Here is a 16,280-nt window from a genome sequence, read left to right as displayed (position 1 = left end):
AAATGGAGTCACATTCTATCGCTAGCTTCAAGATGTCTGAGACAACTCCATAGATCTCTGGCTATGGAGTTTCCTTCGTAATGCAGGAGATTAGTTGCTTCGAATCCGATGCACATCTGATTTTATTGATGTCAAGTTCCTTAAATTTGAGAAGATCTGCACGCATTGCAATGCTTTCTGCCATTAGAGATTTAGAGGTGAGAGTACTGAAGCCTCAGTACCAGCAAAAGTTGAGATACCAATCACTAGATGGATCTTCCAAGTTCCGACCATGTTGGCATCAAATATCATGTACATATATTTTGTATGATTCATGTACCTATACTTTTATTGAAACTATTTTTACATATATAGATATAATTAATATTAATCTCACATATTTCTAATATAATTTTCTCATGATATTTTATTATAGCTGATTTATATTTCTATTAAGTTCAATTTTGAGAAACAGCTAAATTAGATAATTTACTTATATTTATATGAACATTATTTAGTTTAATTAACTACTATTAGGTTTACTGTTTTAAGAAATTAATATATAAGCTTACATAAGTTTAAATTTTCTTTTGTAAGAGAGTGTATTTTATTCAATGCTAAAATATACATTGGTATAAGAAACTTTTTCCTTTTATGGTTTTTTTTTTGTAAAAAGGCTTCCTTTTATGGTTTTTGTAGACTTGTTTTTCTATCAAATTAAGTTATTTATGATCTGATTTACTTTTGAGTGGTTGCTTTATATATTTTTGAATGAATTTAAACTGTATATACTTGTTTATGCTTATAATTTGTTATTTGTTTGGTAAACGTTTTAACAAGGAAATATCTATAAGTTTTGAATGATTTTTACTATTTTTATTTTTATATTATTTGTATTTTATTTTCAAAAGTTAACATATACACTAAAAATATTTAACATTTTCACTGTTTATTTATATATATTATTGTAAAATTAGTATATTTTTATGGAATTTTTTAAATGAAGACTTAAATACTTTTATCATATAATTTTAGTGATTTATGATTTTGTTGATTTATCGATATTATCTTATTTTATATGATTGATTTACATTTTAATGGGTGAGCTCTAGAATAAGATAAAATATTATTTTTGTCTACTAAGATTAAATCTCAGATTATTGACAAAAATATATATTGGATTTTAAATTATATTTAACAAGACTATTAAGACATTTAGATTACTGATAAAAGTTTTCTTTATTTTACAATATAGAACAACCTGTAAAGAATACTGTTACAAGACTGATTAATATTGTTTTCATATATAAAAAAGGTTTTAAAAGTTATTATATATACTAGCTCCATTATGTCCAACAATTGTTTTCAAATATTTAAGGCACCAAAATAATTCAATATTAATCGCAACCACCCTCCTATGCAATGATGCTTAATCAGACCATTGTTTTCCTCATTCTCGGTTTGGTCATACCACTTGTAGTCGAAACGTTCCCAAGAAGAGCGAACTTTCCGATCTCCATGAGCAGAAAATCGAACTACGGTTGAAACAACTCAACAAACCAGCCATTAAACCAATCCATGTACTGACAAAAATATTTGCCTCTTTTTTTTGGGCAACAAAATATTTGCCTCTAATTTTCTATTTCCTTTGTTCTCTTTTATAGTATTTCTTAGTAGTTTTGTTTTGTTTCATTTTGTTTGATTCGTAAGTTCCTGAGCAAAAGTTAGATTTATTTCATTTTTTTTATCTCTTTATACCATGCAGTAACTAGTACTACTATTGAACTATTGGTTGGATTGGTTATAGATTTTAATTAATTATTATCATAGTGTAAGCAAATACACAAATATATAATTTATCTTTTAAATATTTTTGAGGTTTAACTAAAACTTTGATAAGAGTACATAAAAATTGTTTTCAAGATTATTTTGACTAATTGCTTTTAACTTTTTGCATTGATTTCTTTAGAGTCCAGATAGAGATATGATTGTGTATGGATCTACGACCAACCAGCTTTTGATTATCCTTTATTCAAAAACCACACCATCCAGGTTCTTGGTTTTGGTCATCCTAAACATGTTAAAAATCTAATCATTTAAAAAAATTAAACGTACTTTTATATGCGCGTGGATTCACGATTTTTTTAATACATTTTTGAATATGTTAAATTAACACCATAATCATATGAACCTTTTTTATATGTAGGTTGATGGACACCAAAAGACAAGGTGCTACAACACCGACTGCCCATGTTTCGTTCAAACGAGCAATCGTATCACTGTAGGTGGAACCTTCAAAAGCGTCTCAAAATACGACGGTGTTCAAATCGCGGTCCTCAACTATATGGAAGGTACTAAGTACTAATATATATAATTTCTTTTTCTTATTATTTTATTGACAAACTTAGCAAATTTTATTTTATTTCATTGACAATGTGATATAATTGACTTAAATTATACATTAAAAACTAAAGCTACAATACAAAACCTACAACTTAGATTCTACATCAAAAAATCTAAAGCTACAACGCAAAAACCTACAGCTAAATTTCTACAACAAAATATCCAAAGCTACAGCAGCAACCAATCGGAGCATATATAACATAATATTTAACTATTCGTATGAGAGTTAATAAAATAATTCTTTCAATTTTCCATTCTTCTTAATCTTTACATTATATCAGAATTACAACGATCTAATGATCGGTGTTGTTTCTTAGTTTTTTTTTCTTTTAAACCATTGAACTTCTTTTCTTTTTTGACTAAATCATATAACTTTTTTATCTTTAAATCTTTTAAGCTAGCTTTATAGTTTCTTTCTAAATAATTTTTTTGATAAACCCTATCGGTTAATCCGGTCGGCCTCGGGAGAAAAGCACTTAGCGCGACAGAGTGGACTGGCTGTCACACTGCCTGACCCGAGTTTAGAATACCTTTCGACTAATGCCAGGATGTGAACCGATTATCTGTTACGATCCAACATGTAAATCACTTGGACCAAAACCTAGACTAATAATGATAATTTAGTTCCCAGGAAGAACTGAACCCATAACTGATGTGGGTACATACCAAGTCCCAAAAAATTACCACTAGACTACCACCATTTGATTTTGGTTTTGTTTTTTTCTAGGGAATTTTATGTTAAGCTAAGTGTAATTCTACCATTTAACGTTTCCAAATGGTTTCCAAATTCAAATTCATCATCATGAATCTATGATCTAATCCTAAGCGTGTAGGCAAAACGAAAAGGAACAAAAACGGGTAGACCAAGTTGGATTTATGCTTTTTGATAATTGCTTTTTGACCAGTAATTATAAATCTAATTTATGTTACCCATTATTTGTTTTGAGTATTGACTGCGATTTTTGTTTTTTTTGGTAAAGTCTTGCTGCGATTCATATGTATATCGGTTTCTTTTCACATAGAAAGTACAAAGCAAAAATCATTTATTAGTGCCTGCGTTTGACAGCAATTTGCTTGGTCATGTTACGCGTTTCATCACGCAAGATGATTCGATTTAGTCATGGGTCAATTTCTTCGTTGATTTAACCTCCAATGGAGGTTCTAGTAACAAAATCCTTAAAATACATATATGTGTATGTATATTTCTATATTAATATTTAATTTTGAGTTTCTATAAATTACAAGAAATCTAACCGAAGTATCTAACACATATATGTATTTTAATAACCTTATGACTAAAACTTCCATTTGAGATACTCTTATGGATCACATACCTTTCAAACATATAAAATATAAAAAGACTTAAAAAGTTTATAAACAAATAGAAATAAATTTGTAGTCAGTTATAATAATTCTGTTATTTTGTAAATATATATATTTATATATGAACATAACAAAGCACTTAATATAAACATATCATGTATGTTAACTCTAATTGGAGCATTACTTAACTCGTATGGTTAATCAATTCCTTTTTGAAGGAACAATGGCACAAGGCTTTAATGATACGAATATTTGTTTAATCCCTAAGACGACAAAGCCGAATGAGATGACAAAATTTAGACCTATCAGTCTATGTAATGTCAGCTATAAGATAATATCTAAGGTCTTATGCCAAAGATTGAAAAAGATTCTTCCACAGAGAATATCAGAGACCCAGTCAGCCTTCGTTGCTGGAAGACAGATCACGGATAATATCATGATAGCTCAGGAGATGTTTCATGCTTTGAGAACTAAGCCTGGAGGAAGGGTAAAACGGATGGCCATAAAGACTGATATGAGTAAAGCATATGATAGGATGGAGTGGTCATTCATTGAGGCAGTCATGAGAAGGATGGGATTTTCTGAAAGGTGGATTGAATGGATTATGCGATGCATTACTTCGGTCAAGTATAAAGTCCTCATGAATGGTGACCCAAGGGGAAACATAGTCCCGGGAAGAGGTTTACGACAAGGAGATCCTTTGTCTCCTTTCATATTTATTCTATGCACGGAAGCGCTCGTTATCCTTCTTAATCAAGCAGAGAATCAAGGGAAGATAATGGGGATGCGAGCCGCTCGGGCTTGCCCCTCGGTATCCCACCTCCTCTTTGCTGATGATAGCCTTTTCTTTTGTAAGGCGGAGCCCCGTGAATGTGAAGAAGTTATGAAAGTAGTAAAGAAATATGAGAAAGCATCAGGACAACGCATTAACTTTGACAAATCCTCATTACTCTTTGGTAAAAGGGTTCCAGCGAACGATAGGCAGCTGATCAAGGATACCCTTGGTATACAAAATGAAGGTGGTATGGGCTCATATCTAGGAATCCCAGAGGACATTACCGGGTCAAAGTGCAAATTATTTGCCTTCCTAAAGGAGAAGCTTTTACATAGAGTGAATGGCTGGACTGGTAGTTGGCTGTCGAAGGGTGGAAATGAAGTTTTGATTAAATCGATATTGCTAGCTCTTCCGACCTATATCATGTCCAGTTTTCTGCTTCCTTTGGAGATATGTGAGAATTTAGCAAGTGCCATTGCGTAGTTTTGGTGGAGCTCGAATCCTCCGAAAAGAGGAGTTCATTGGGCAAAATGGGAAAAGATATGTGCGCCTAGAGAAGAGGGAGGAATTGGTTTCCGTATGATCCATGAATTTAATCTAGCTCTTCTAGCTAAGCATCTTTGGCGACTTGTGCAATTTCCAGATTCATTAGTAGCGAGAGTTCTTCGAGGAAGATATTACCGTCTCAGTTCGCCATTGCGAATGGGCACTGCAGATACCCCATCTTATGTTTGGACAAGTATAACTGCCGCGAGGAAGCTATTACTTTTAGGCATTAGAAGTAAGGTGCATTCAGGGTACGAAATTAAGGTGTGGGAGGATCCCTGGATTTCTTCGATGCCAGCTAGACCGGCTCGGGCCCGGGCTCCAGCAGTGAACCCAAAGATGATTGTAAGCAGCCTTATTAATCCTGTTACCAAGGAGTGGGACAGTCGATTACTGGAACAATATGTAGCTCAAGAGGATATCCCGATGATTCTAAGCCTAGCCATTAGTCCTACCCACCGACGTGATACATTTTGCTGGAGTTACACAAAGAATGGACAATATATTGTCAAGTCGGGCTATTGGGTTGCTACAAACTTAATGAGAGATGAGGAGGATTTAGAAGTTCTACAGCCCAGTATCACAAAACTTCAAGCCTTTGCTTGGAAGGTGAATGCGCCACAAAAGATCCACCATCTTATATGGCAATTAATATCAGGACATGTAGCTGTAACGAAGAATCTGGTACGACGTAACATGAGATGTGATAATTATTGTCCAAGATGTGGAGCGCCAGAAGAGACCGTCACTCATGCTATCTTCGAGTGCCCACCGGCCTTACAAGCATGGGAATTATCATCAACACCATCGAGCTCTGAAATCTTTCCTGTATCAAGTATTTATACTAATATGGATTTCCTTTTTTGGAGAAAGAATGGAATTATGGAGCCAGAAGATGATAGAGACCCTTATCCTTGGATAATTTGGTATATCTGGAAAGCCAGAAATGATAAGTTGTTTAGAGGCATAAACAGAGATCCATTGGAGCTGGTCAGGTATGCAGAGAGTGAGGGTCAAGCTTGGTTTAATGCAAGAGACTCTGTACCGGTTCCGCCAAGCTTGGTACAGAATATTGAAGAACCACAAGTCTTAAGCTTGGGTAACATTTGCATGGTGAATGGTTCATGGACCTCCACAGCTCAATTTAGTGGAATGGGATGGGTCTGGAAGGATGCAATGGGGAAGATACAACTCATGGGGTCAAGGAACTTGCGGAGAAGGGAGACATCGTTACACTCAGAACTGGAAGCGCTAAAGTGGGCAATGGAGAGCATGATACAACACTCCACCTGTCAAAGGTTTGAGACGGATTGCAAGGACCTGATTGCGATGATAGAGCAGCCACAAGATTGGCCCAACTTCTCAACCGAGCTGAAAAACATTCAAACTCTTCGGTTGTGTTTTTCAGACTTCAACATCACCTAATTTCCAAGGGCGCAGAATGAGATCGCGGATGCGCTAGCTAAAAATGCACGTTCTTTTCATAGATCATTATGTTTTATTGGTTGTTCTATTCCGGTCTGGCTTCCCAGACCACCTCAAATTTGAGTAATAAAAAAGCCGTTTGCTGTCAATAAAAAAATTGGAGCATTACTGAGATAACCAGAAAGTAATCGCCAATAAACTCTAATCGCCACCGGCCAACGTATAACCAGAAAGTAAAAGTAGCCATTACGAGTCTAACCATAGATGCACATGAAACTTGCTTGCTTTGATGATGTTGATTTTATGAGTCAGTTTTCATGGATTTTAATTTAAAGCCATGAGAGGCTGTGATGATGTTTAAGTCATGAGTCAATTTTCATTAATGGTGTTAATCTAAACAATGGTATTTGTAATCTAATTTATAGAATATATGAGCAATCTACTCTTATATATTCCAATAGTAGTTCATAGAAATTTTTATAAAATACTAAAAAGTAGGTTCTAAGGATTATAATTAACCATAACAAATGGGAATGACCGGTTTCACGGTAGCACTAATGCTGATAGGGGTGATAATCTATCCTTGTGTCTGTGTAAGACAGTTCTCCGATCACCAGGAAATCAAAATACAAACTCTTCTGAAGCGGCTCAACAAGCATGCTCTTATATCCGTTAAGGTACGTATTATACATCCATAAACTCATTTCTTGATTATTCGTGGGAAAACTTTACCGAGGTTGAATATTTCACTTTAATATTTGTTAAGAGCGTAGATGGAGATATAATAGATTGTGTTCCAATACATAGTCAACCAGCTTTTGATCATCCTCTGCTTCGAAATCACACCATCCAGGTTTTAACTTAATTTACGATCCATCTTTTTGTTTATATATACATGCATGGTGATGTTGAAACGTCAAGTTTTCGCACGTAGATGAGACCGAGCTTTATACCGGAAATTACGTCTACGTACACCAAGAAAAACACAAAGGCAACTCAAGCGTGGCACAAGAGTGGAAGATGCCCAGAAAATACAGTTCCGATAAGAAGAATAATGAAAGAAGATATCTTACGATCAAAATCCATTGAGAGTTTTGGAAAAAAAAACGACTTCAAGCATCCCTGAAAATGATCCAAGTAAAGACCATGAGGTACACCTTTTTATATATTGTCCTCGTGTTAATTACTCTTTAATTAGTACTGTATATCTTATGGCTTAATTTAAACTTTCTAATTCTTCGGAGCTCGTTTAGTACGCGGTCATGAATTCCATGCAAGGAAAGTATTTCGGGACAAAATTTGCAGTAAATATGTGGAAACCAGAAGTTCAAGTTCCCAACGAATTCAGCTTGGCTCAGACTTGGCTCGTTTCTGGAGTTGGCACTACTCGTAACACAATTGAAGCTAGCTGGTTTACAGGTCTTTTGCTTCTTTGGTCCTCCATCCTTAACTACATACTAGATTTTGACCCGCGCTTAAAAGCGCGGGTTATTTTTCAGTTGATAAAAATATATGATATGAATTAGTATTTTAGTCTTGTTATACATTATTATGTTACAAAATTATTATTATGTCAAAAAAATTATTATTATGTAATTATATTTTTAATCGTTTGATTACTTTTTTCAAAAAAAATTATATGGATTGATTAGACTCAGTGCGTCTGTTATTTTATAATAAATTATTTTCAATTAGATGAGAACAATACTTTTATATTAAGTTTGGACCCGTCGTCGAACCAGTAAACACGATGACTTGTACATAAGCTGGTTTAAATTTAATGAAAACTCGTTAATTTAAAGCATGCAAACTTCGAAAAAACATGCAATCAAGTGTGACCCGACATTTGGTTTATATGGTAGGAAAAAAATAATCTTCAATAATATTTTAAGAGATGAATGAAACTTCTAATATATTAATGTAATAAAAAATAATTTAACGTAAATATATATAATTTTGTTTTACCAAATGATTTGCTACAGTGTTTTTTTTATTAAATTTGATTTTGTAAATATTTAGAATTATATAATGTTAGATGACATGATATAATATGTTGTATGATATATGCTTTCATTTTAATAATTGATATCTAAATATTATATATCCATCTTTGAGCATAATATATGATGTATATAACGTTATTGAATAACAACAATAACATTGGATGATAATAAGAAAAATAATTAGAGAAGTGTATCATACAAAATGAGAAATAATAATAGGATTTATTTAAATTATTTATAGTTATTGTAGTTAATGGTAGGATAAAAAATAAAGAGTTTTATATAGATGTTATAAATTTTTTTATAAATATTTTTAAAAATATTTTCTTTTAATAATATAAATTTTCAATCGCATCTATAATATATTCTTATCAAAAATCATTATAACAATATATTTAGAATATATATATATTTAGAATATGTTATTAAACTAAATTAGAGAAATATAAGGTAATTGATTATTGCATAGTTAGAAAAATATAAGGTAATTGACTATTGCATGGTTAGAGAAATATAAGGTGAGACCAAAAAAATAGTTAAGTTTAATGAAAGGATCCAACAACTTTTCATAGGTAGATTTTTTAAAACTCCTTCCCTTTTAATAGTATAGATTGTTCATATGCAAACATCTTAACTAACATTACTTTGTGTATCTTAATCTATAGGTTTATCCAGGAAAATATGGTGATAATAATCTAAGATTATTTGTTTTCTGGACAGTAAGTTCCTATTTGTGCGCAAAACAATTTAAAATCTTTAAATTTTTAAACTTCTCGCTGGCTAGTTTTCAGATTTTAAATAAAACTAGAGCTTGACCCGCGCACCCGCGCAGGTGTTAGTTTTTTTTATAAATAAATATTTATTTGTATAAGTGATAATATATATTTTAAAAGTTACCCGTTTAATTTATTTTTAATATGACATTTTTAAACACAATAATTCTATAGTTTATATTGAGTAGTTTTATTTTATCATGTAAACCCTTAGTTATATCATCTATTTATTTAGAATATGACCTGTAAAGTCACACAAATGTATTTTTATTTTTTATGGATCAAAATTTTATGATTATATATAATAAAATTGTTGTATAAACGATTTTTATGGATCACAATTTTATGATTATGTATAATAAAATTTTTGTATACTATTTACTATGTATATGTGGAATTAGTAAAATAATTACCGTATAATGTATGTAATTATGAAATGTATATATGGAATTAATTATTTTCAAACACACATATGTATAATAAAAAAAAGAAAAGACAATTAATATTAAAATTTAGGTTTATTAATTATTGTTGTTATGATTTTTTAGTTAGAATTTGATTTTGGAAATACATTAATTGAAGAGAAAAGACAAAAATCCTAAAAGATAGGTTAATTAATAACTTCAGTGGCATGCTATTGTAAATATAGTGGAAAACTAAGGGATAATCTAATTTTGTACTCCTCTTTTAATAGATTAGATATACAAGTTTGTGTTCTTATTTGACCTGTTAACTTTGAAAGAAAGTTTTCTCAACTGAGAGATCATTCATGTACTTCGAACGGAGAATTTAAGGGCGGATAATCTAGCATGCAGTGTTAGAAAACAACCGTCTTTCATCGTTCACATGAATGCAAAGTTACCAATTTGGTTTAAGTATGAGTCTATATAAGTGATGAAAAAAAAAATATTTGACCTGTTCAAAATACTTAAAACTCTTTTAAAATTAAGAAAACATATCACTGCATTTATATTTTACAGTTATTAAGACTTTAATAGTTAATTATGGTTTTCAGTTCCAGGTTTAGAGTTTAAATGTGACTGTTTATTTGTGTTAGGATTTAAATTTAGACTGTTTGTTAATTTAATAAATAGATTTAAAAAATGATTTAAAAGTGTCTCTTAACATAACAATTTTTTTTTTAAATAGGCCAATGGATACCAAGGGACAGGGTGCTACAACAACGTCTGCGCAGGTTTCGTTCAAAGGAGCAATAAAATCGCTGTAGGTGGAACCTACAATACTGTCTCACAATACGACGGAGATCAATACGAGCTATCCGTACTTATATGGAAGGTACTATATACTAAGATCATAGGAGTATATATATCTTTGTCAAAAAAAAAACATAGGAGTCAACAATTTCTTTTCTCATTTCATTACCAATATGGGATATTATCGAGTTGTCCCCTATCCCTAAGTTTATTATATATATGCATATCAACCCAAACTGGATTGTCGATGATATCTAGGACGGAGAAAACTGGTGGCTACAGATCGGTGAAGAGCTCGTCGGGTACTGGCCTGGCCAGTTATTCAATTCTCTAGGAAATGGAGCTACAATAGTTCAGTGGGGAGGTGAAATCGTTAACAAGGAGACCGATGGGAAACACACGGGCACAGACATGGGAAGCGGGCATTTTGCAGAAGAAGGTTATAAGAAAGCGAGTTATTTCAGGAATCTTATGACAATTGATGAAACCAATACTCTCAGAGAACCACAAGGAGTTTACCCCACGACTGGTCATGATAATTGTTACAACATTAAGGCAGGAGATGGTGGAACTACCTGGGGGGTAAATTTCTTCTATGGTGGTCCTGGCCTGAACGAGAGATGCCCTTGATTTGGATCTATGTGCTCAAAGATTTTGAGGATTTTACATATTTGTTTGTATTTGAATATGAACGTGTGAGTAAGTAAAAAAAATCCACCTCAAAGAAGTTAATATTATCTGTGTCCTTGAATATTGTGTGTGTAACTGGAATAATAATTAATTTCTCTTGATCTGCATATGAGGCTTTTGTATAAGAGAATATATATATAACTTTTACCTATAATCACATTTATATGTTATAGTGCATTTGTGAAGAATGGTTTGTTTCTCTTGCATATTAATAAGGAACCTCTGTTGATTCTTAGACCACCCGCAATGCGGGATGTGAGATGTTAACATAATCCTTAGCAATAATCCTTAAGCTAAAGGGATTAAAAAAATATTAAAAAAATCTGGCAAGCTAAGAAGGAGTCCTTAATTAAGGGGATTAAGAGCATGAATATCGGTGTCCCTGGACCGATATCTTAGCCTTTTTGGGATTTAAATTAAATGAAAAAGGCCTAATAATGCTTGGGACGAAAGATGAAAGTCCCCGGTTAAGAACTTTTTTGGTCGTGTCCTTAGGAACACGTGGCATCAAACATTCACGTTTCTTTCTCTCTCTCTCGACGGATCAACTTTTCTCCTTCTCTCGCGAAAGGTCGATGACTCCGGCTCTCTCTGTTGTTTGTGGTGAGAAGAAAGAAGAACCTGACACCAAGGCTGTTGGATCGTCGGCGGCAGGGGATGATGTATCTTCTCCGGTGGATGATGTTCAGAAGAAGATTCGACATGCTGAGAGGTTTGGAGTTTCGGTGAAGCTAACCGAAGAGGAGAAGCGCAATTCTCGTGCTGAGATGTTAGATTAGGGTTACGAAAGGCGGTGGTGGCGCAGTCGTACGCAAGGATCTTAAGGGAAGGGGAGAATGTTTTGATTAATCATATGACGGGGAAGGAGTATAGGCTTAAGGCGATTGGTGATGTCGGGCCTGTGGTTGATGCTGGTGGTATCATTGCGTATGCGAGGAAAGCTGGGATGATTCCTTCCGCAGCTGCTTGATTGATTTATCTGTGTCAGGTATGAGAGATGAAGATTGCTAATTTTTGGAATGTGATTGATTTCTTATTGTCTACGGAGATCTTCTTCATCTCCAGATCTCGAATCGGTTTGTATATCTCTTCCCATGTTTTGCTCTGTTTTGAGCTTTCTTCAGATTCAATCATATATATAGTTTAGTATTCAAATTTTTCGTGTTAGATGGATGGACTTAGATTGGTTAAACTCGTATCATTACATCATCTTTATATCTCCCTTACATAGTGGCTTCAATGAAAATGATTTTATTTTTTTTTGAGATTTGGCAATGGTAGAGAGCTGTGTTAATGTTTTATGAACTTAAAGTTTCACACTTTTAATTTGAATTCAAACTTGTATTTCAGTGGGAGGACTTGGGTAGCCAGATTGAGAATTTTGATTGTTCCGAGTTTCCTACGGTAATAAGCAAATATTATTATATCAGGCTTTCTTGGAAGCTTTGGGTGTCTCCATGTACTTAAATATCTTTCCTTTTTACCTTTGATAAGAGAATTGCTGGAGAGATCAAATCATTCTCAACTGAAGGATGGGTTGCTCCAAAGCTTTCCAAACGGATGGACAAGTTCATGCTCTATCTTCTCACTGCTGGTAAGAAAGCTTTGGCTGATGGTGGTGTAACTTCTGATGAAGTAATGGCTGAGTTTAACAAAGCCAAATGTGGAGTTTTGATTGGCTCTGCAATGGGTGGCATGAAGGTACACTCTGAAGCCAAAGATTGGGGAATTATTTGCTAATCGTTGCATCTCTAACAATCTGGTAGTGATACAGGTCTTCAATGATGCTATTGTAAGCGCTGAAGATCTCTTACAAGAAGATGAATCCTTTCTGTGTACCTTTCGCCACAACAAACATGGGTTCTGCTATGCTTTCTATAAATTTGTCTTAGGATCTTTTTATTACTTGTCATACAAGTTTGTGTCATGAACTCAACAATTAATTTACTAAGAGACAACTAAAAGTCCCACCAGTAATCACCATTTTTACAAAAAGTCCTTAACAATGTCCTAATCTAAAAATAACAATAAAAAACTCTAAGGACTTAAAACTAAGGACAATGGATAATCATGCTCTAAGGACCAAGTCCTTAATGTGCTGGCAATACGGAATTAGTTCGGGTTTAGGATAAATGAAAATTTTAAATTTAAATGTTGTACAAATTTAATAATTTTTAATTTTTAAGATTCAATTCAAAAAAAAAAAATTCTAAGAACTCCATAATGGATAACACCATTGGACTCACAATTATGATTAGAGTCATTAACTATTCAAAAAAAAAAAGACATTATTCTATTGTTAAGGACTCCAATGGTGGGTAACACCATTGGAGTTGCTCTTAACAAACAAAAAGTCTTTTTAATATTTTTTTTTTTTTTTGAACAAACCATGCATTAATAAGTCAAGAAACAGAGTTTAGTTCGCATGAATGCGACTTACAAGATCCTGTAGGCTTATCTTTGCCAGAGAATCAGCCTCAGTATTAAAGGAACGGGAAATAAAATGAAAAGAGATAGATTCAAAGTGTGCACATAGAGCAGAGATGTCATTGAGAACACCCTGGACCTCCAGGCAGCGACCTTGTGTGTTGATACAATCCATTAGAATCTTCGAGTCAGAGCACACGCTCAGGATCTTGAAGTTCCTTGATGCTGCATCGGTGATAGACCATTTTTTTGTGTTCAGAATAGAAAAATAGGATAAGTGAGGAACATTTTTAATTAAAATTAATAAAGAAGTAAATATTAAACTTCCTAGTAATTGAACACATTCTAAGGTATTCTGATACTTAAAAGGCTGTGTGCCTTTATTAAAGAACAATAGAAAACGTTTTTGATTTTTGTTTTTAATTAAAAACTTCAAATTCTTATATTTAGATTTCCTTAAATCTTGATACAGGCCATGACTTCATACCGGTCAGTATACTCGGGTCTATATGATTCGATTAAAGTAAGGAGACTTCTTTTAAGTATAAGATCATAATAGGGACTCGTTCAAACTCACAACCAATGACATGACAGGTTTCTCCGCTATCATCTGCAAACACAGTTTTTGCAGTTAATAGTTGTTGTTGGAGTTTTGCAACAATCAAAAAATGCTATAAATCGCTATAAATCACCCTGAATTTCTAAAATTTAAAAATTAGTTGCAGCTAGCATTTACGATTGCCGGAGGATAAAATATATTTTCTTTAAACTATATAAATATAAAAATATTTAGTTAAAATTTAATATTTAAATAAAGATATACTAATATATATTTTTAATTTATATTACAAAACTTTGAAAAAATAATATTTCTATAATTTTTTAAAAAACAATAGTATAATTTTATAAATATAATTTTATATTTATTATAATAATTTAATTTTTGCATTTTTATAATCATATAAAAGGTAAATATTATTAATTTATTTATTTAACTACTGCTGCGTTTGGTAGTTAACCATTAAAAAGTATTCCATAAACACACTAATTTTTAAACGATGTACCAGTTGTATAAATCTCTTAATAAAACTTAAAATTACAATCATCCGCAAACGTTCACAGCCGCATCCGCAAACGATGCGGTTACACCAGTCGTGTCCTAAGTCACAATCAGAATAATAAAGTGGAGCAATACAACACGGTAAGCAAATACGAATGCAATTTGTAAAACCTTAACATTTTATTTTCTAATAATATATACATGCATAGCAGAAAATCAACTAAAAATCAACCTGAAATCTTCAGAGCTAATACATCACAATGTAAACCCTAACTGGAGCATTACATGACAAAGCTCGCCAAATAACCCCCACAACGAATATTCGTAATATCAGAAAGTAAAGTAGCCATAATTGACTTTACCCAAAAATAGACTTGTTTTTTACTTTACCAAAAAATACTAATTAGACATATTGAGTGGAAATAGAATCCATATATACACATGGATATATGGACGCAACGCATTATGACTAGATGCACATGAAAGGAAAGAAATTGGCAACGTGAGGCTAAGTCTTTGTACAACAAGAGAATCTTGCTTGCTCTGATGATGTTTGAGTCATGAATGAATTATCATTGATTTTTGAGTCATGACGCGTTGTGATGATGTTTAAGTTTAAGTCATGAGTCAGTTTTCATTTTCGTTGCAAATGTAACCACTAGAAATTATCTATTTTCTTAGTTTATAAAAAATATGAGGAATTAACTCCTATAAATTAAGAAAAAAAAATCGTACAAACATATATCTACTAAGATTTTATTTTTTGAGAAAGGGGTTACTATATATATCTACTAAGATGTTGATAGGATAATATATAGTACTACATTATAACAATGTTTGAGAAATAAGTTTTTTATAGTACAATAAATTATAAACAATGTTTACTTTGCATATATCTCATCAACTATTTACAATATTTCCATCTCTTTCAATCCTGCAACATAATATTTTTAATTAATTGGACCCAAAATTGTTTATTTATTTATTATGTGTATTAAAGTTTTTGGTCAAAGTGGTTTTTTCCTAATTTTAGAGTTTTTAAGTGATTTAGTAAATGAGCAAGATTTGTTCCTGAAAATTTTCATTTAGTATTCTAATAGATGGTCTTCCAACCATGTTGGCACCAAATATTATGTACATATACTTTTGTAAGATTCATGTACCTATACTTTTATATGAAACTATATACATATATATAGAGAGATAATTAATATTTTCACATATTTCTAGTATACAATATTCATGATCGTTTACTATAACTATTTTATATTTATATTATTTTTTGTAACTGCACTTTGCATTCATTTATCTACCAAAATGAGACAACATTTTACAATACAGTTTCGAGAAACATCTAGTATGACTTGCAATTAGCTATTTTTTTACTTATATTTATATAGAAATTATGTATTACGTTTAGCTAATATTGGGTTTGCTTTTCTAAGAAATTAATAAGTTAACATACGTTTAATTGTTCTTTTGTAAGAGAGTGTATTTCATTCAATGCTAAAATATATTGGAAGAAATATTGTTCTTTTATGGTTTTTATAGACTTTTCTGTCAAATTAATTTTATTTATGGTTTGATTTACTTCTGAGTGCTCTTTATATGTTTTAAATGATTTTAAAATATATATACTTTTTGGTCAAAAAACTATATATA

At 32.1% G+C, this 16,280-nt stretch overlaps 1 protein-coding gene and 1 pseudogene across 1 annotated transcript; both read left to right on the top strand.

Annotated features, from left to right (window-relative positions):
* Positions 1–6,825: 6,825 nt before the first annotated feature.
* On the top strand, positions 6,826–11,301 carry LOC125604355 (annotated as a pseudogene).
* Positions 11,302–12,496: 1,195 nt separating this feature from the next.
* LOC125604354 (3-oxoacyl-[acyl-carrier-protein] synthase II, chloroplastic-like) lies at positions 12,497–13,307 on the top strand. The gene is made up of 2 exons (XM_048774760.1): positions 12,497–12,832; positions 12,906–13,307. The coding sequence occupies exons 1-2, from the start codon at positions 12,692–12,694 to the stop codon at positions 13,059–13,061; spliced, it is 297 nt and encodes a 98-aa protein (XP_048630717.1). The 5' UTR covers positions 12,497–12,691; the 3' UTR covers positions 13,062–13,307.
* The last annotated feature ends 2,973 nt before the right edge of the window (positions 13,308–16,280 follow it).

The sequence above is a fragment of the Brassica napus genome, unplaced genomic scaffold (assembly GCF_020379485.1).
Source record: "Brassica napus cultivar Da-Ae unplaced genomic scaffold, Da-Ae ScsIHWf_528;HRSCAF=793, whole genome shotgun sequence".
Classification (NCBI taxonomy): Eukaryota; Viridiplantae; Streptophyta; class Magnoliopsida; order Brassicales; family Brassicaceae; genus Brassica; species Brassica napus.
Note: the sequence above shows the minus strand (reverse complement) of the source record. Positions and strands in the feature narration are given on the sequence as shown.

Excerpts from the sequence above, each read along its gene's own strand:
- LOC125604354 (XM_048774760.1), top strand. The coding sequence starts at position 12,692 with ATGGACAAGTTCATGCTCTATCTTCTCACTGCTGGTAAGAAAGCTTTG. Across the intron at positions 12,833-12,905 it reads CTGCAATGGGTGGCATGAAG|GTCTTCAATGATGCTATTGT; the intron begins GTACACTCTGAA and ends GTAGTGATACAG.